At 41.2% G+C, this 19180-nt stretch overlaps 1 protein-coding gene and 1 long non-coding RNA gene across 2 annotated transcripts in view; one reads left to right on the forward strand and one right to left on the reverse strand.

Annotated features, from left to right (window-relative positions):
- Nucleotides 1–240: 240 nt before the first annotated feature.
- Nucleotides 241–19180, reverse strand: part of fbn2b (fibrillin 2b) — an 81129-nt gene continuing 62189 nt past the window's right edge. The window contains exons 32-65 of the mRNA XM_061825612.1: nucleotides 18475–18597; nucleotides 18247–18369; nucleotides 17980–18105; nucleotides 17774–17896; nucleotides 17531–17653; nucleotides 17078–17239; nucleotides 16538–16606; nucleotides 16320–16445; nucleotides 16110–16235; nucleotides 15886–16035; nucleotides 15199–15270; nucleotides 14221–14346; nucleotides 14023–14148; nucleotides 13084–13209; nucleotides 12879–12995; nucleotides 12533–12661; nucleotides 11644–11763; nucleotides 11402–11527; nucleotides 10726–10878; nucleotides 10110–10175; nucleotides 9897–10022; nucleotides 9558–9677; nucleotides 9306–9428; nucleotides 9089–9220; nucleotides 8203–8328; nucleotides 7884–8090; nucleotides 7522–7647; nucleotides 7286–7408; nucleotides 6420–6536; nucleotides 6211–6339; nucleotides 6002–6121; nucleotides 4427–4658; nucleotides 4106–4262; nucleotides 241–2773 (exon numbers count right to left, since the gene is read on the reverse strand). Coding sequence (XP_061681596.1) covers nucleotides 2399–2773; nucleotides 4106–4262; nucleotides 4427–4658; nucleotides 6002–6121; nucleotides 6211–6339; nucleotides 6420–6536; nucleotides 7286–7408; nucleotides 7522–7647; nucleotides 7884–8090; nucleotides 8203–8328; nucleotides 9089–9220; nucleotides 9306–9428; nucleotides 9558–9677; nucleotides 9897–10022; nucleotides 10110–10175; nucleotides 10726–10878; nucleotides 11402–11527; nucleotides 11644–11763; nucleotides 12533–12661; nucleotides 12879–12995; nucleotides 13084–13209; nucleotides 14023–14148; nucleotides 14221–14346; nucleotides 15199–15270; nucleotides 15886–16035; nucleotides 16110–16235; nucleotides 16320–16445; nucleotides 16538–16606; nucleotides 17078–17239; nucleotides 17531–17653; nucleotides 17774–17896; nucleotides 17980–18105; nucleotides 18247–18369; nucleotides 18475–18597 — 4625 coding nt within the window. The 3' untranslated portion in view covers nucleotides 241–2398. The remainder of the gene's footprint in view (nucleotides 2774–4105; nucleotides 4263–4426; nucleotides 4659–6001; nucleotides 6122–6210; nucleotides 6340–6419; nucleotides 6537–7285; nucleotides 7409–7521; nucleotides 7648–7883; nucleotides 8091–8202; nucleotides 8329–9088; nucleotides 9221–9305; nucleotides 9429–9557; nucleotides 9678–9896; nucleotides 10023–10109; nucleotides 10176–10725; nucleotides 10879–11401; nucleotides 11528–11643; nucleotides 11764–12532; nucleotides 12662–12878; nucleotides 12996–13083; nucleotides 13210–14022; nucleotides 14149–14220; nucleotides 14347–15198; nucleotides 15271–15885; nucleotides 16036–16109; nucleotides 16236–16319; nucleotides 16446–16537; nucleotides 16607–17077; nucleotides 17240–17530; nucleotides 17654–17773; nucleotides 17897–17979; nucleotides 18106–18246; nucleotides 18370–18474; nucleotides 18598–19180) is intronic.
- Nucleotides 8836–9435, forward strand: LOC133503722 (uncharacterized). The gene is made up of 3 exons (XR_009795820.1): nucleotides 8836–9023; nucleotides 9110–9242; nucleotides 9334–9435. It is a non-coding gene; the product is annotated as an uncharacterized LOC133503722 (long non-coding RNA).

The raw sequence follows: 19180 nt of genomic DNA on the forward strand, positions 1-19180 counted from the left end.
GGCCGGTACACCCATTCCATATTGACAAACATTAACGTTTACTTTCACACCTCACATTCAAGTTTTTTAGAAGGTAGAATGCTTGAGCTCTTGAGTCAAACCTAAGAACGGCCAACATGCACGCTGTTAGGACACCGCACTGCTCCAATTGACTTTTCATTAAAAAACAAACAAACTGAATTTTTAACTGTAAATGAACTCTTTTTCAAATGTACAGAAATCATAGCCAGGAAGCAACACTTAAAAATGTAACCCACAATATTTTATTGCAAATAGTCACTGGGCAAACGTTTACAAGATAATGTGAATCATTCAGATCTTACCAAAAGCCAATGACGCACTGTCTTTGGTTTTTGACTTTGCACATAAACGAGCGTCTGAATATAAAAAACATTGTGATTTATTGACGTTCAACTAAGCACTGTGCCGTGTATGGATGATTGTCACTTTAGCATTCGCTTTTAAAGGGATGACACTCCAAAGTGTTTCTGGCTAATAAAGCACATCATAGTTCAGTGCAAGTGGCTGATGATGCTGATGGAACTGTTCAAGTTTGGCACTGAAATGTCAAAAAAAAAAAAAAAAAAACCAAATAAAAGAAACAGCGGGTAAGAGACACAAGGACACTTTTAGGATACAAAGTGTTACAAGATTTCCAGCCTAGAAATAAACAAAATGGTTATGTGTGATAAACATGGCCGAGGCTGTTGGCCCAGTGCGGAAACCATGAATGCTCAAAATGAGAATTATCATAATCATTTAGCACCATTATGAGCCAAGCTGGCGGTGGTCAAGTTTGTATTGACGCTTATAGCACAGTGTAAGTTCCCCTTATGCCAGCATCAGAGTTGATCATTTTAAATTTAGGATACGTCCTATGAGAACAACAGTCCATAGCACTAAAAGGCCTTCAATCAATCAACTGTTTGTTTAAGCTGTCTTGAAATTGAAAGAAAAAAAACTAAACAAAAAACAACAATTATATTTCAGTTAAAAATATACAATTTCAAGAAGCATGATTGATAATGGTTTTTTTTTCAGCACTGAGACAACACAAAGTACAAACAAACAACAATAATCAAGCCTGGCACAAACTTAATAACAAATGTCACTTTTGCAATCCAGATTCAAGACTGTGTTCTTTGTACAGCAGACGGGATTTTGTATAGCACCTTTTTTTTTTCCTCTTTGAGAGAAAAAAAATTATGAGAAATGAAGAGTATGACCTGACTTTTTTTTTAGTGCATGCATTGATACTGTAATCACGAAAAGCTTGTCAAGACTGGTACTGTTTTGTGAGGTGGTGTAAACAATGCTCGGCCCTCCTTAAGATCACAATTCTGATCAGGTGACTGTTGCCTGGGTTGAGAATCAATGGACCTTAAAATTCCCGAATGAATGCAACGGTGACCGGATCTAGCTTCTTTGTAAAAACCACTCACTGTAGTATTCCCTGCTTGTGATGATAGCACCCTCTTTGGATAGCATGTCAGCATCGCAGTGGGTGAGAAGCTCTGAGGTAACCTCACACATGCAAACAAACGACAACCTGGATTGTTGCAGTCCTCTCACACAAACAGCCCCGTGACATGACACGAAACAGTAGGATGAAGTCAGATGTGATGTTTCAAATGAATGTCCCAGAGAGGCGCCGTGAAAATGCCCCATTCTTTGTCAGACATCACTTGGCAACTCTCAGAACTTTTTTTTTCTGAAAAAAAATCCCGTGTTGTGCATTCTTTTGGATTTGCCTGCCTACAAAAGTGCTTCATGGACTTGTGTGCCATTATGTCTTTTAAAAGTGCACCTCAATAAATTTGAATATTGTCAAGAAGTCCATTTCATGAGTTTATTTTTTTTTAAAATTAACATCATATATTATATAGATTCTTAAACACATAGCAAAAAAATTTCAGGTCAATTCTTACCCACTAATATATTAAAAATTATTAGAATTGTTACTGATGTTCTAATTTATTCAGATAGTGAATTTGCAGTTTCCAAGGGGTTTTAATTGAACGTCTGAAATAAATTAAGTTTTCCACAATATTCCAGTTTATTGAGATGCACGTGTATTTGTGGGGTGTGGGCGGGAGTCGAAGGCCTACGCGCTTCACTGCGATCTGCTCCACAGGAGTACTTGTGGAAAAGAATAATGGACACAAGTATAATCATTGTAAAAAAAAAAAAAAAAGGAAGAAAAAGAAAAAGAAAATCTAAATCACACAAAACATGAACCATAATAATATGAACAGTAACAAAGTGGTGGTAGAGTTGGGCTGCTTGACTCAGTCTTTCAAAGCCCTTGGTTACCCTCTGTTGGATACAAGGGCGGATGAAAATTCAAAGGTTCAGGCTTTAAGGGCGGTCAGTCCAGGGGCAGGGCTCGTGAGCGCGTTCAGTGCAGGTGGATGTGGAGCTTGATGCGCAGGGCATCCCCGATTTCCCCTTGTAGGTAGTCCTTGTCGTGCTGCTCCTCCAGCTGGTTTCGTCTTCGGGGCCCGAACAGAGGCAGACTGGCGATAACGAGCCGGTAGGATCCGGCAGGAGGCGGCCTCTTGCCCAGCCTCAGCACACTCTTTCCGTCGCGGCGCTCCAGCAGGCGGAAGTGTTCGTCGGCGTTGCCGTGGGTGATGACGTAGCGCACGTGGTGCTCCAGCGGCTGCAGGGCAGGCAGCAGCTCCAGAAGAGGTTCCTTGTTGAGGAGCGAGGCCAGAGAAATGTTCATGGGGATGGAGGCTTGTGTGTCCACACTGGCCAGACTCACCGGCTCCTATCAGGGACCCCAAAGATAAGACATCTTCACCATCGTGCTATAATTTACATTTCGACAGGTAAGTTGGAGAGGCAAATAGTGCAGCCTTCTCAGGTGGGGGGCGTGGAGCCAAACCAAGTGCTGAAAAAAGTCTTTGGACTTATTCATGCCGAGCTTCCCATGGTAAATCCTCTCAAAACGTTTTGCCTTAAGTGAAATATTAATTTTTTCCTTCCTCCATGTTAAATCTTTATCTGATCTTTAGTCTTATTCAAGGTAATGTGGTATGTGGTGGGTCGGAGCCCGAGTTCCCTCTGTGGTCAGCCGCCACTGGTGATACAAATTCAGACATAGTTAACATGATCGTAATCTGGGAAGGTCTAATTATTGCAGGATGTAGCGTAGAAAGAAATCAAATACTTTAAAATTGATTATGGTAGACAAAGAGATGTCTTAGCATCAAACCATCTATCCATCCAACTATTTTCTGAGCCACTTATCTTCACAACGGTCACAGGAGTGTTGGAGCCAATCCCAGATGTCATTGGCCATGAGGCAGGGTACACTCTGAACTGGTTGCCAGCCAATCGCAAGGCAATGTGTTAGCTTATGTTCTACGATTACTATTCATGACCATTATTAAAGTGCCCCCGAACGTAAATGTTTTGTTCCTAAATGAATTAAATATGTCTGAAGTGCTTAAAAACGACGAGCAAAGACAAGTAAAAATAAATAGTACTGTGCTAAATTGTTGAGGTATGGTTTAAATTCTGATGGGGGCGGCTTTAAACTATCCTCATGTGGTTCAGGCATACAGTATGATTTCTTTGTGACTGTATAAATACTGAGCACCCTTATTCCGTGAAGTGGCCATTCGGTAGAATTGCAACTCCTTCATTCCAAAGGATATAATTCACAGTATATCGTGTATCTGACTCTTGCTGCTGAAGCTTTGACCATTTTGAAAGTGAATTTCACATACTTTGTGAGTTAATATTATCCTTTTCTATTGTGTGTTTAATTTACAAAACATTTTTGGGCCTGTTTTGTGGCACTTTAAAAAAAATAGCCTAGCAATGAAATGCTTTGGTTACTGGCACTGTTTGACTGAAAAATCTGTGAGGATATAGTTGGTCTATTTCCCTGCTATCTGACGAATGAGGTTCTGATCGCTTGAGCTTGACTTTTCTGTTCTTTCCCTTAATGATACAGTCCAAAGAGTGATATTGATAGCAAACTCTAGTGTACTCAGCTACAGCGGGTGTTCAGTGGTAGTAACACATGTTCTTCCAACCAGAAGAATCTTGACGCATACTGTTTCCAAACATTGTGAATAGGTGAATAACTTACCTGACCAAGCTCATTTTTATTTGCGTTGCGTTTGTGTCGTCCGTTCTTTCCTCCTCCGTTGATCTTACATTCGTAGCAGGCTTCAGGAGACAGACTGTCGTCCTCCTCGCCTTCCCCACCGAATTGGCCAGGGAAGCCTGAGCCTGATATGCAATGACTGCATGGAGACCAAGACAACACAGTCAAAAACGCGACATCATACAAATAAAACAGTGATGCGCTCATAGTCAACAGTACAGTGGACTTAGTGGTCAAATTCAATCGAATGCAGAACAGATTAAATTGGAGATCAGAGATTCACTGACTCCTTCGGAGCCTCACCCTTGTCCGGCCCTGAAGAAGCCTCCAGGACAGCCGCACAGGTACCCTCCATCCGTGTTGGAGCAGCCATACATGCATGGGTTGCTTCCCATGGAGCACTCGTTCACATCCTGGCAGCCGCCAGCGGACGCCTCGAAGTCGAAGCCAGAGGGACACACACACTTGTAGCTGCCCAGCGTGTTGTAGCAGGAAGCCGAGCCGCACATTGAACCTGACTGGCACTCGTTCTCATCTGCACGCACAAAAAGAAGAGAAGTAATTATTCAGCGTAAGCAAAGGCAATACCAAGCAAATTCATTTACAGTATAGTACGCATTTCATACACAAGGTAACTCAAAGTGCTTTACATGACTGTTAAAAGTAAGGTTGGAAACTATCAGTACACAAAGGTTTTGGACTTGGTCTTTGTTTTTTTTTTTTTTTTTAAAAAAGAGGGACTACAGGTTTTTACTAACAGCAACCTCTTTACTTTACTGCCAAAAACAATTACCTTAGTTTTGGGATCGTTTAATTGAAGAAAGTGTAGCCTCAGCCAAAAGATAATCTTTTTTTAACTGAACATGTTACTTTTTGTAGTCCTGCGATTATTATTATTAAATCTAAAAATGCTACACCCACTTGTATATTCATTATTCTAAAAAGATAAATCCAAACTATATAAAGAGTTTGAAGCTAAAATGTGTCAGACAAAGGTTCTTTATGTCTGTACTGTATACATCCACTGGTCACTGCATTAGGTACAACGTAATGAGATTTAAAAAAAAGAATGTACTGTAAAACCTTAGAAACATAAAGGTACTTACTTTTGATTGTCACCATCAGACATAACATGCATAATTTTAAGCATTTTTTTGGTTGAGTTTTTTTTTTTTTTATTCTTATGCAGAAACACTCAATGGATTCAAAATAAAATGGAAATTGGGAGCTACACTCCTCCTCCCCCCAGTCACTGAGCAATTCTGAATTGTAACATTGGACAATAGTGCCATGCTGTAACAAGTCATGTCATTATTCAAGCCACTTATCCTCACAATGGTTGCAGGAAAGCTGGAGCCTATCCCAGCTAGCTTCAGGAGAAAGGCGGACTATACCCTGAACTGGCTGCCAGTCAGTCGCAGGGCACATATTGACACTATCACTGAGTGGGAACCGATCCCACGCTGCCTGCACCAAAGGAAGGCGTGTGTACCACTACACACATGTATGTATGTACACATGCCATGCTGGAACATATTAATCTATATTATCTTCCTGAATGTCTGTGGGAATAGCAGTTTTGAGGTTTAAAAAAAAACGTTTATTCAGTCATTCACTATGCCGCCCAAACATAAAAACATAACCTATAAAAGCTTAAAACCATGTAAACACTCCTGCCTCGCCTCCACTGTCTTGATCAAACTGTCACAGTCCTTGTTAATTCAATTGAATGGTTAATTAAATGGGTGGAACAGTGGCGCAGCTGCAGAGCGTTGGCCTCACAGTTCTGAGGACCGGGGGTTTGAGTTTGCATGTTCTCCCTGTGCCTGCGTGGGTTTGCTATGGCCACACCGGTATTGAGATGTCAGCGGAGCTCACCGACACACTGGTTCCATTGGTAGTGTTGGACGTAGCCTTGAGGACAGCCACAACGGAAACCTCCCATCATGTTCTGACAGCCATGTTGACAGCGGTGGTTACTGCTACACTCATCCACATCTGACAAACGTAAAAGTGTTTGACATCAAAACATCACGCTATCCTGGTTTGGTCACATCCGCCTGACGCCTCACTAAGGGGCCACTTACCTTCACATTCCAGGCCCGTGGTGTCCAAGGAGAAGCCTTTAGAGCACTCACAGTTGAAGCTACCAGGAGTGTTGACACAAGAAGCCTGAGAACCGCACACACTGTTCTGACCCATGCACTCATTGTTGTCTGGAAAATCAGAATCGATTATTAACTATTTCATTCTCCACAAGGCATGCAAACATGATTTGCAGGAATCTCCTCCACACCGATGCAGGCCGTTTGATGCTGAGAGAAGCCAGGAGGACACTTGCAAGTGAAGCCTCCAATGGTGTTGACACAAAGGAACTGGCAGTTGTGTTGCTTGGTGGAACACTCGTCCAGATCTTAGCATGACAGAAGAAACAATGAGTTGATTAAAAATAAATAAATGAATAAATAAATACTTTTTAAAAAATGAGCACCGACCTCCACCAAGCCTTTGGCGCATGCATATGCAAAATTTCTCAGTGAAAATCCACAAGAAAAATGGAAGTGAGCCTTTTCCATTGAAACTGGGCCTGATATGAACTCACTTAATTTTACAGGACTAAAGCTATATAAAAATAGTAGAAGCTATTCTTTCGTACGTGAATAAAGTTGCATTGTTCAAGAACGAAAGTTTTATTATTACTGGCAATAAAACGAAAAAATAAAAATGATTACAAACTTGCAATATTATGGTGCTAAAGTTGTAGTATTTGCTGGGGATAAAAAAATAAGAATAAAGCTTTATTCTTATGAGCTATATTCTTAAGGCACTAACATAAAATAACTAATGAAAATTATTTTTATGAGAATAAAGTTTATCTGCTATAGGACTAAAGTGATTTGAAATAAATAAAATATGGAAATAAATGTGACGACTATTCCTGCTGGATTAAAACTTTTTTCCTTTGAAAACCAGGATTTTTTTCCACTTTGCAATTGTAACTTGGCTCAAATAATAATCCAGAGTTGTGATTATGTCATTGAGCTGTGACTTGTGTCCAAATCTTTCTCAGAACAATTCCAAGTCAACATTAAAAGAGATCATTCTGAGCAGGAATAATGAAAAGTTTGGAGCAAATGACACGCTATGAATCTTTGTTTGTACCTTTGCATGTCTTTCCATCAGGCTGCAGGCTGTATCCTCTTGGGCAGGAACAGAGGTAGCTACCCTCTGTGTTTTTACACAGGAAGTTACAGGGCTTAGGGGACAGCGAGCACTCATCCATGTCTGTAAACCGCATTAATCATCAATGAGGACTAGAAAGCAAGGATGCTGGAGCATAACCACAACATTGCTCAAAATCAGAAAAGGACCTAATTCTGGATAGGGGTCAACCTTACCGACACATGAGGTAGCAGTAAAGTCGGTCTTGTATCCAACGTTACAGTGGCAGCGGAAGGATCCGATAGTGTTGATGCATTGACCGTTGCCACACAGCTCCGGCAACACTTGACACTCGTTGATATCTGGATAGAACGCCAAGTTGAACATTTCCAAACAGTTCAGTTTCCACAGATGAAATAACCCTGGAACCTGAAAAACTCGTTATTTTTTTCTTAATGTTTTTGAGAAGGAAAGTGACAGTAAAAGCTGTTGCACAAGTGTGCACACCCTACTTTAAGTGGGATGTGGCTGTGCTCAGAATCAACCAATCGCATTCAATCTCAAGTGAGCTCAGAGTCAGCACAAACACGCTACTCACCCCTGCCATCTGTGGTGTAGCCGGGCCCAAGAGGGCACATCTTCTTGTACTGGACGGTGCCCGGCAGCGGGCAGAGCTCACACTGCGAGCCCCAGCCTCGACCCGTGTTGCAGCAGCACTCGGACTTGGTCACGCTGTTCCTGTTGGTGGACGACTGCTGACACATCGTCTGCAGGACCTCCATGTAACAGAATCCCTTGCGGTTGTCTGGAGGAGGGTGGGGGAAAAAAATTACGACTCATGCTTTTTGTAGGTTTCAACTGGATTTACTTACAACATCTCCATTAAAATGTATTAGAGTAGCTTATCAATGTCTTACCTATGCACTCAGTTCCAGTGGAGCTGGGCTCAAAGCCATCATTGCACTCGCAGCGGTAGCTGCCCACAGTGTTGATACAACGCCCGTTCTGACAAATGCCAGGCTTGGCTCTGCACTCATTCAAGTCTGCACGTCCACAGAAGGACACAGAGACATGACCCAGATGCATCAGTACATCTCATTAGCATCTACTTTTAATCATCGCATCCACTTTATAAGTGAATTGTTGCTGTTATTCAATGCAGACTCTAACAAACGTAATATTGGTTGTAAAAACTGTGTTTATGGTGGTGGTGGTGGGTGGGGGGGGCACGTGTACTTGCATGCGAGACTGTCATTGTGCCTCATTGAAAGGAAATGAATGAATGAAGCCCCTTTGAACGGTGGCGAATAAAGTTGGCTGTGATCACGCCCACCACTTTTTTTTTAATTACACCAGCTGTGCCAGGACTGGAAATGGAGCCGTTCGTGTGCGGTCATGTGACTGCCTGGCTCTATTTGATTGGTCCAAGCAAGTCACATGTCACTAGTAGTTGCACTGGATTGGTGAAACAGTCTTGTGTCAGCGCACAAAGTATAGCCTATGAAAACCACACGATAAAGATTGTGCAAGCATATAATGAATTAAAAAAAATAAAAGTAGCAAGCCAAATGTATCTCAATGTAAAAGTAAGGAGGAATGGAGTAAAAGTAGCATTACTTCTTCCCAAAAATACTCGTATAAAGCTAAAAAGTACATTGTGTTAAAGCTACTTTGAAAAGTAAAATTAAATCCCCCAAATTCCTGTGGTAAATTGTTTTGTGTTACAAGGCACAGTACAGTAAGTACAATGTGGCAAGAAGTACATTTCTAAAATCTTTTGAAAAAAGATTGCTATTTTCTCACCCATGCATCCCTCTCCATCAGGCCGGCGCTGCATGCCAGGTGGGCAGATGCACATGAAGGTCCCGATCAGGTTCTTACACATCATACCCTTGGAGTCGCAGTCATCCAGGCCCTCTGAGCACTCATCTTGGTCTAATTGGCAAAAGGCCAGCAGGTAAATGGTCATCAGCCTGGATAATGTTCTCTAAATGAGTACATTTTTACACTCTTCTCTGACCTCTACACATGCGCTGGTCATCTCGCAGCACGTAGCCGGCTGGGCACATGCACTCGTAGGAGCCAAAAGTGTTCACACAGCGGAAGGCGCACAGCAGAGGGTTTTTGGAGCACTCGTTGATGTCTGCAGGTCGGAGACGTATCATACTGTGTATAATACTGAATATAGTATAATAACAATAATAATGTGGATCCCGCGACCCTTGCGTGGATAAGCGGCTCAGTAAATGGATGGATAATGTGGATGGCTGACCTTCACATGTCATCATGGGTCCAGGTTCGAAGCCCTCCTGGCAGGAACATTCAAAGCCTCCCACCACATTGGTGCAGGTTCCATTTCCACACGGGTTTCCAATGGAGCACTCGTCCGTGTCTGCAAAGGACAAGAGTGGAGATCGTTCCAAATCAATACAATTGCATGTTGACCTTTTTTTCCACATTGAACCATAGGCAGCTACTTAAGTGGCTCAAATGGGACATAATGCTTATTACTTTGAGGCACTGGAGCCACGTGTAAAATGTACTTTCATCTAGTGTCTCTGATAACTGTCTATTCTAATAAACCTAATAAACAAATTGCAAACCAACCCACCGACACAATTAACTCCAGTGTAGTCCAAGTTGTATCCAAAAGGACATTCGCAGCGGAATGAACCATCTGTGTTGATGCAAATACCATTCTGGCAGATACCCGGGTTATCCAGGCACTCATTCATATCTACAGGGAATAAAAAATACATTCAGACCTATGTTTTACAATATCCCATCAGATTGGCTTATTCAAATTGTTTGATGTAGTACGCACCCTCACGAGCATTGCCGGGTCCGGGCAGTGCTCCGTGGCCGTATGGACACAGAGTGTTAAAAGCAGCTGGGAAACACAACAAAAAGGTCAGTTTCATTATTTTACAAATGTCATCATGCGCATACATTAATTCAGCCTCTTCACACATTTTTTGTGAATGAATGTATGGATGTCTTGTATCATAAGTATGACTTTCACACACACTACGGAATTTTTCAGTCATATTGACTATTACAATATTCTCGCACACAACTGGAATAGCATCACACACTACTAAAACACTCTCAAACATACTGCTGAAATGCTCTCCAGACCACGAATATGCACATGGACTACAGAAATGTTTTTCTTTCACACAGACTACAGAAACACTCATGCAAAACTAAAGCATGCCACTTCAAAGTCGTTGACCTCACTAACAGCCTTCAAATAGTTTCATTGGATCAGAAGCAGTACTTAACAATAAACAGCTCCGGTGTTAGCGGAGACCATCAGAACCTTGACAAATGAACATTTGGAGCTTCATTTGCATGATTTTGTACTGTAGTCTTTTGAGAGTACATTATATGGCTTCATAACAAGTGTACGAATACGTCTATGCATGTGTGTTACACACCTTCGGTCTCTCGGGGGCACAGCTCGCAAGGGAGCCCCCAGCCCTCCCCGGGCATCTTGCTGCAACAGCACTTGGCCTTGGTGGTGTTGAAAGCTTTTGGGACAGAACACTTTCCGACCTCAAATTTGGTGAAACAGAAACTCTCTCGGGTGTCTGTCGGAGAAAACACGAGAATCAGTCGGATCAAGGGCATCGGCTGGCAATACTTAATGGTAAAAACAGCAGCTACAGAGGTTCATCTATAGCAGGGTGACCCATCAAAAGTCCCATAACAGTTTTTTTCTTACTCTTTTTTTCAAATATGTATTTGGCTTTATGTATTTATCTGCTTATTTATTTGGTTGTTTGTGTATCTCTTTATGTATATTGGATAAATCAATTATGGCACACAGATAAAAAATACTTCTGAATGATGTCATATTGAACACTTGATGAAATATTGGATATTTAATTACAAATATATTAAATATAAGTAGCAAATTCAAATATGACTGTAAAAATAATTATTATTTTATTATTCAAATACCTGTACATATTTTACTTAGACACAAGAAAACTTTGTTTTTTAAGCTCATCTATTGACCGAGCTGGCCCATCTGTCCGTTTTAAAGCAAATTTTTAAAGCCTCTTGGTCACGACCTCCACCCACTGATGATAACAAGGAGCTTTGTCTCACCATAACAACGCCGCTTGTTGTCAGAGAGCACGAAGCCCGGTTGGCAGGTGCACTGGAAGCTGCCAGGGGTGTTGGTACATGTGCCAAACTGGCAAAGGTTCGGTTCCACTTCACACTCATTAATGTCTGGTAAGGCATAGGGACATAAGACCATGGTGTGAGTGGTGAAGAGACCAGATTTATCTTCATTTATTTTATTTTTTTGCTAGTTACTACCATAAGTGCTCATGTCCGTGTCTTACCAATGCACTGGTCATTCTGCACCTCATACCCCGGAGGACAAATACATCTGAAGGATCCATCCAAATTCTGACAAGTTCCTGGTGAGCATGTACCAGGCAGACTCACGCATTCGTTGATATCTGCAGAAAAATAAAGTATGGAATTAAAGCCATAATCCACAACAATTTTTTTTATTAATAGAAAAGTTATTTTCACCACCCCCTCTACAAGCATAGATGACAGAATGCAGATTAAGCCAGTTAGCTTCTGAAAATCTTGCTACTGTATATTTTTCAATATTGGTGGTTTTACAGTATACTTAGTGAGTATCTTTTGTGGATGGTGTGGACTCAAGTCACACGACTTGGAGTCGAGGCAAACTCCAGTCATGAATTTGATTACTTTATACATGACTTGAGAAAATGTTACAAGACTTCGACTTAAAGAGCAATGACTCGTGACTTTATTCGGACCTCAGCCCCTTAAATATGCTAACACCTGTTACTTTCACCAAAACACCAAGAGTACTGAGCACTCCATCTCTCTCTCTGTCTCTCTCTCTCTCTCTCCCTCAGTTGTGTGTGGGAGCTGCGGCCACTGCATCCAAAATGACTGTGGATCACATTGTTTTGATAGGACAGCCTTCAATCAAATTCTAGGGCAACCAAAGAAGATGAAATGATGAAGAATGTGCCAGTTTGAAAAATCAGTTGTAGCTGTGAAATAATTGAAACCAAATATAGTGTTGTTTGGCTAGAGAGGTTTCCAGGTGGCACATTTTTGTTTAAAAGTGTAGTGTGCAAAATGTGGAGGTCATGAATATCGATGGAGAAGCCAAAGCATGAAACACGAAACATATCATATATACATAATATCAGGAGTTTTATCGACCTCATAGATCAGACTTACCGACACAGTTTTTCCCATCAGGTGTGTTTTCATAGCCTTCATGGCAGAGGCATTGGAAGGAACCCAGCTCGTTGATGCACTGTCCATTCCTGCACACTTGACCCTGCAGGGCGCTGCACTCGTCAATGTCTACAAGGTGAACATTTAGGGTTAAACCTGTAATGTATTTACATGTATAAAAAGTTCACAACAACCAGTAAGGTGTTAATATTTGCAAACTACAGCTACACTGCCACATTTTCTAATTATTTATTCAATTAGGCATCACGATCCTGGCGTCACCATGCGCTGTGACCACCGCGTTGGCAAAAAGCAAAATTTTGAGAGCATATTTTGTAATCCGTACCCATGCAGTCATTGTTGTGAGTGAGCTCGAAGCCAGGGAAGCACAGGCAGTTGTAGGACCCGACAGTGTTTTTACAGGTACCGTTGCCACACGGCTGTCTGTCGCACTCGTCAATATCTGAAAAATACATGCGAGAATTGTGAGTGAAACACAGCAAGGGTAAAAAAAAATAGTCACACATTGACTTGTGGATCCTCCCTCTCACCCATGCACATGGTCTGGTCTGCAGTCGCCTTGAAGCCATTATGGCACAGACAGCGGTAACTGCCTTGGGTGTCGATGCACTCGCCGTGGCTGCACACGTTAGGAATCTCCTGGCACTCGTTGCGGTCTGTCAGAGCCAAGGACAGCATGATTGAAGGCAGCATTTTCACAATGTTGGAGAAATCCAGGGGGAAAAAAAAACTAAAACATACATATATATGTCATCCATAGGACATGAAGGTAAGAATGATTTTGCGTGGAGCATGAACCAGTACTATACATTCAGTAACTACCACACGGTACTATCCCCTCTATTTTCTGTGGATAAGAACCGAGCCCTGCTGCAAACAGTGAAAAACTGTGAGTTGTTGAGCACACTAAATGTTTATGTATTGCACTGTAATGTAATAATGATAATAATATTGTACACAAAATATTATTTCTGAATCATTTTATAAGTTTATCCTCACAAACGAAACAATGCAACAGAAGTGCTCTTCAAACAAATACTAATCCTCTTCATTTTTTAAGAAAACAGTGAAGCTTCAATCACAAAGGCAGAAAAAAAACTCCTAAAAGTTTATAAATTAATCTCGTCAACAAAATCAATGCATATAATCACGAGATGGGAAGAAAATCTTTCTATGCCTGCTGATCATAATTACTTGATCCAGATATGTAACAATATGTTTAGCATGACAAAAAATACAAATTGTTCTCTATAGACACTTGACTCAATACATTTTGCATAAAATGGGCGTCATTTCATTTAATATATGCACCCAATGCATTAAAAGTACCACAGAAAGCTGTTTTCATGGTACAGTATATGTGGATCCACACCAATTCTAAGTTTTGGAATCGAGTTTCACAGAAAGTCACTTGCTTTAGTGCTGACACTCAACCAGCATCGGTGAAAGCCCAAATCGCATGCACTCACCCACGCAGGCCCCACTGGGGGACAGTTTGAAGCCTGGAGAACACTCGCAGCGATAACTGCCAGGAATGTTGATACATTTGGCGTTACGCTGGCACAGATTGTCCCCGCTGTTACACTCATCAATATCTGTGCAGGACACAAACAGTACATCAACACGGAACATGGGCGCAACTGCTGTCGATTATTTTACAAGGTTACCTTCACAAATGAGCAATATGTTATTATAACTGAAGCCCATTGGACATTCACAGCGGAAGCTCCCGATCTGGTTGATGCATACGCCATTGGCACAGATACCAGGAATCGCCCGGCACTCATCAATATCTGCACACAAGGATGCCACACGATGGATGGATGGATGGATGGATGGATGGATGGATGGATGGATGGATGTCAACCAGTTTGATATTCTCCAGTAGAAGCCATGCAAGTGAATATTTTTGACAAGTTCAGCAGGATGTTAAGCACATGTACAGTAACTATTCCTTTTTCAGAATATGCATATACAAGTGCACAACCACGGTGTTTGTTGTTTTGTATTGTGGGCTCTGAATGGCTCACTTGAACTTCACAGCTAGCCAGTGGATGAATTTAAGTTTGTGTTTTAGCAAATGTATATTGTTGAGGCCACCCAGGAGTGGGAAGTTTAAAAAAACAATACACGAACATCTGGATTTTACCCTATAATTAAGGTTACACTTGAAAAGAGAGGAAATCACGCAAGGAAATTAAAGCTGCAATCATGTGAAAATAAACTTATATTGTAGTATACTTAATATTAATATTATAATTTAAAATAATGACATTGTTTATTATTGAGAAAAAATAATTATATATTATCAAGATGAAAAGTGTTTTTGTTGGTTAAAGTTGAAATAATAGAGGAATGAAGTTCCATTTTCTTTCTGAAGGTCGTATATTTTCAAGACGCATGGTTATGTACTTACCAGATGAGTCATAACATTGCAATAAAAAAGTCAGAATTTTACGAGGGAAAGTAAAGCAAAGATGTCAGAGGGATAGCTTCTTGCTTGATGCCCAATGAGCCTGTCAAGATGTACTTTAGTAGAGAGTTTGCAAAACAATACAATGCTTCATTTTTCTGTCACATAAACATGAAAATACACTCCTTTTCTTTATTTTGCAAAATACTGACATGCATAATTATGACCTTACCAATTGGCTTGCCGGTGTGGATGTCAATGATAAAGCCAGGGGCTTGGTTGCCACAAAGTAACTGATACTCAGCTGAAACACAAAAGGGTGGGTGCAAGATTACCACAAATGCATCATATTTGTTTCTTATGTCTCCATCAGACCACTACACAAATGAAAACATTCCTGATCGCAAGATTTCTTGCTGTCTCTTGGTCAGACGATTTAAACACTACGCGGTATTTATTACGATACCATCGTATACCTTCTTTTACTATCAAAGGGTTTTATCTGATCACATCAAACACTGTCAGGTGGATTTTTTTTTTTTTTTTTTTTACAGTGGATCGTAGCAATACGCAATGTGTTTGGAAAAAAGAGGCAGAAAAAAAACACGTGGTGCCATCATGACTCGAGATGACTTTTGGACTATCGATTTAAGGAGCACTTGAGGTATATTCATCATTATATTAGTATTTGAATATGCCTCATAAGCAGGCAATATAACTTCTTTTAGCCAGCTAATGCAAGCACATCATTTGTCATGGATTATGTCACACTACAAGAAGTTTTACCATTGCTGACAAAAAAACGCCGAGCGCCACCCGACTTCACGACCACGATAACAAATCGAGGTAATAATGACTAAAATCCTGTAGGCTGTTCTAGGCTTTAGTCATAAGGTTTTATTTATAGGGTGCCACTCACGAGTAGCGGGGGTGGGGCAGGCCTCACACGGCTTGTTCCATGCCTTGCCCACGTTGTAGGCGCAGCAACACATCTTCTTGGTCATGTTGAAGGACAGCTCGTTCTCGCACGTGTCGTTGAAGTTGCGGTAACACACGCTTTTCCTCATGTCTGAATTGCACAGACAAAACAAAATCAGCAGCAGCATTCTTAAACAAACAGCAACAATGTGAGGGCTCATTTACCCATGCAGTTGTTTCCTCCGTTGACCTGCATGTACTCAGGGGGACACACGCACGTGTAGTTGCCCAGTGTGTTGTAGCATGTACCAGGTCCACAGATCCCAGTGTGGGTGGTGCATTCGTCAATGTCTACACATTTTGAAAGGTGGAGTGCAGTTAGCGCAATAAGAAAGAAATGGGATGGAGATCATGACTGGTTGTGAATCTTCGTACCCTCACAGATGCGAGTCTCCTCATTGAGGTAATAACCTGCTGGGCACTCACACTGGAAGCTACCAAAGGTGTTGACACAGTTTCCACCCTGGCAGAGACCAGGAAGCTCCTGGCACTCATCAATATCTAGAGAATGAATCAAATACTATACTGTGGGACGGCAGTTTAATTTGGAGCTAAGAAGGAAGGGAAGATACGAGGGAAACTGCTTTGTTTACCTTCCAGAATGACAGTAATGGGGTTGGGTCTGAAACCTTCTCCTCCGGGGCAAAGGGTTCGATATTCGGCTGTTGAAAAAAGAAAGTTTGTAACTAGGTGTTCAATAAACTATACTGATATTTATATTTATATATATAAGAAACTAGGATGTGCGCATGTATTGTTAACGGCTCATACAGTGTAGTAGCTCATTAAGTACAATACAAACATTGGATAAATTTGAGAAGAACTGTATTTAATAAAGTGCAATGTATAATAATACCAATGCATTTATTTATTGCGTAATGTTAGGCGCATGTAAGTAAAGAAGGTAACCAGAATATGATCCATTACAGCTCTCAACCACTGCAAACCTAAACCACAATGATTAACAATATTGTTACATTTTCCTCTATGACAATGTCAATCAAAGTTGATCATTTCTAATCGCAATCTTGTATTAATTTAAGATTGGGCACGTGTACCATATTTTGTGGCCACTGAAAGAATATTGAATATCACATCTAAAATTAAATTGGAGATCAGGAGCTCATGCATACTAGAGTTGGGGGCAGGGCAAAGTTCGCAAGGGTTCCCCCAAGCGCCTCCGAGCGAGCAGCAACAGGAAGCTCTGGTTACGCCGACTCCAATCTCAGCGCTGCATGAGATTCCTCCATCGCCGCGTGCGAGAATGTCAAGGAAGCAGTTGCCCACACGAGTATCTAAGGGAGACAGACAGTATCGTGAAAAATAGATGCAGATAAATGAATAGAAATTCACTTCAAAAGCAATGCTATTCAAAATCAGAGCATATGGTAAAACAAGGGTGAGTAATCATTTATGCATGTACCATACATGCATCGTCTTAACTAATAATATAGAACATACCATCTTCATAGAGATTGAAAATGATCTATGAAAATGTAACTAGACTGAGTCCATCAGAACCATACACATAAACGGCGTTTACTTTTGCTTTCTCTTACAGTCAAAATTAGGATATTCTTCCTCACCTACACAACCAACACCAGTGGGGTTGAGCTCAAAGTCAGGTGGGCAGTTGCACAGGTAACTTCCCGGAGTGTTCACGCACAGCCCGTTGATACAGTTCACTGGGTCGGCGCATTCGTTGATGTCTGTGATACAAAACGGCGCAAACAAGCTCATCGCAACATGAAAAGTCATTGAAAGTGTATGGAGAGATTGAAAAAAATCAAATGCATGATTTTATCTACTGATGGAGCCCTGACCCTAACCTGTGCAGTTTCCTCCGCTACGATCCAGTTCATAACCATCATCACACACACAGCGGAACATCCCCGGAAGATTCTGGCACGTTCCAAAAACGCAGATGTTTTGGAAGTTGCACTCGTCGATATCTGTAGCATAAAAAGGACTATTCCTTTAACAAAAAAAAAAAAAGAATGTAACTTAAGTGTGTAAAAGAGGCAGAGGCGCACACCTTGACAGGCCTTGCTGTCCTCGGTCGGGGTGAAGCCCATCTCACACTCGCAGCGGTAGCCTCCCGGTGCATTCAGACACTGGCCGTTTTCACAAAGGTTGACGTTGTCTGCACACTCGTCCATGTCTGAGAAACAACACAGCCATGCGAAGTCAGTGACAACATCTCTGGTTCAACAAGAAACATTGTCTTGCATGGGGTAGAGTAGGTATGGAGATGTTTGGGAAAAGCTCTTTAAAAAAAAAATAAATAAAAAAAAAGTCTTACCAGAGCAGGAAAAGCCATCCCCGTTGAAGCCCTCTCTGCAGGTGCACCTGTATGATCCTGGCGTATTGACGCAGTCTGCGTTCAGGTTGCAGTTGTGGTCCTCTGCGGCGCACTCATCCTGATCTACACACAAAGAGAAATAAATCCACAGTAATGCTTTGTCCAATCATGTTGAACGGTGTCATTGGAAAAGTGATCACGTTTGGGTTAAAATGGAAATACACTCACCAACACACTTGATGCCATCTCCCACCCAGCCATCCCGGCAGCGACACTTAAAGCTGCCGGGAACGTTGATGCAAGCGGCGTGCATGTCACAGTTATGAGCGCCGATCTCACACTCGTCAATATCTGCAAATACAGGCAAGGAAAGCCTCGTCATCACTGTTACTTCATTGTTCCGATTGTGGTTATGAGAATACTGAGAGGGTCATTCACACTTGACAGGGAGTAACGGTGTCACCTTTTAGCAACGGAATTCAATGACACACTCGGTGCTTTTTCTTGGGTGCGAATATAATAATTTCTACATTATCACACTTCATTATTTATGAAACTATTGAATACTTTTTCAGAGGATTAAAAATCACCAGAAATCTGGTTCACACACTTTTCGTAGAATACATTTTTAAAAAATATATGAGCCATCATCCTCAATTAACTATTCTTGTTTTGTATTTTTTTTTTATTCGGTGAAAGCCCATCTGAGCAGTTACATGAAAATATAAATAAATTGGAATTTCATGTACAAAAGTTAGATATTTACATAAAATGGTGTCTTACATATCCTAACCATTGGATAGAAAACTATTTCAAATTTGGTCGATTTTATGTTTTTTGGGGAACTAATACTACTGGTCAATCCCCACATTATTTTTACGAACTATTGACCATTACAAAAGCTTGCTCTTGGCTGAATAAACATGCCATTTTT

The sequence above is a fragment of the Syngnathoides biaculeatus genome, chromosome 7 (genome assembly GCF_019802595.1).
Source record: "Syngnathoides biaculeatus isolate LvHL_M chromosome 7, ASM1980259v1, whole genome shotgun sequence".
NCBI lineage: Eukaryota > Metazoa > Chordata > Actinopteri > Syngnathiformes > Syngnathidae > Syngnathoides > Syngnathoides biaculeatus.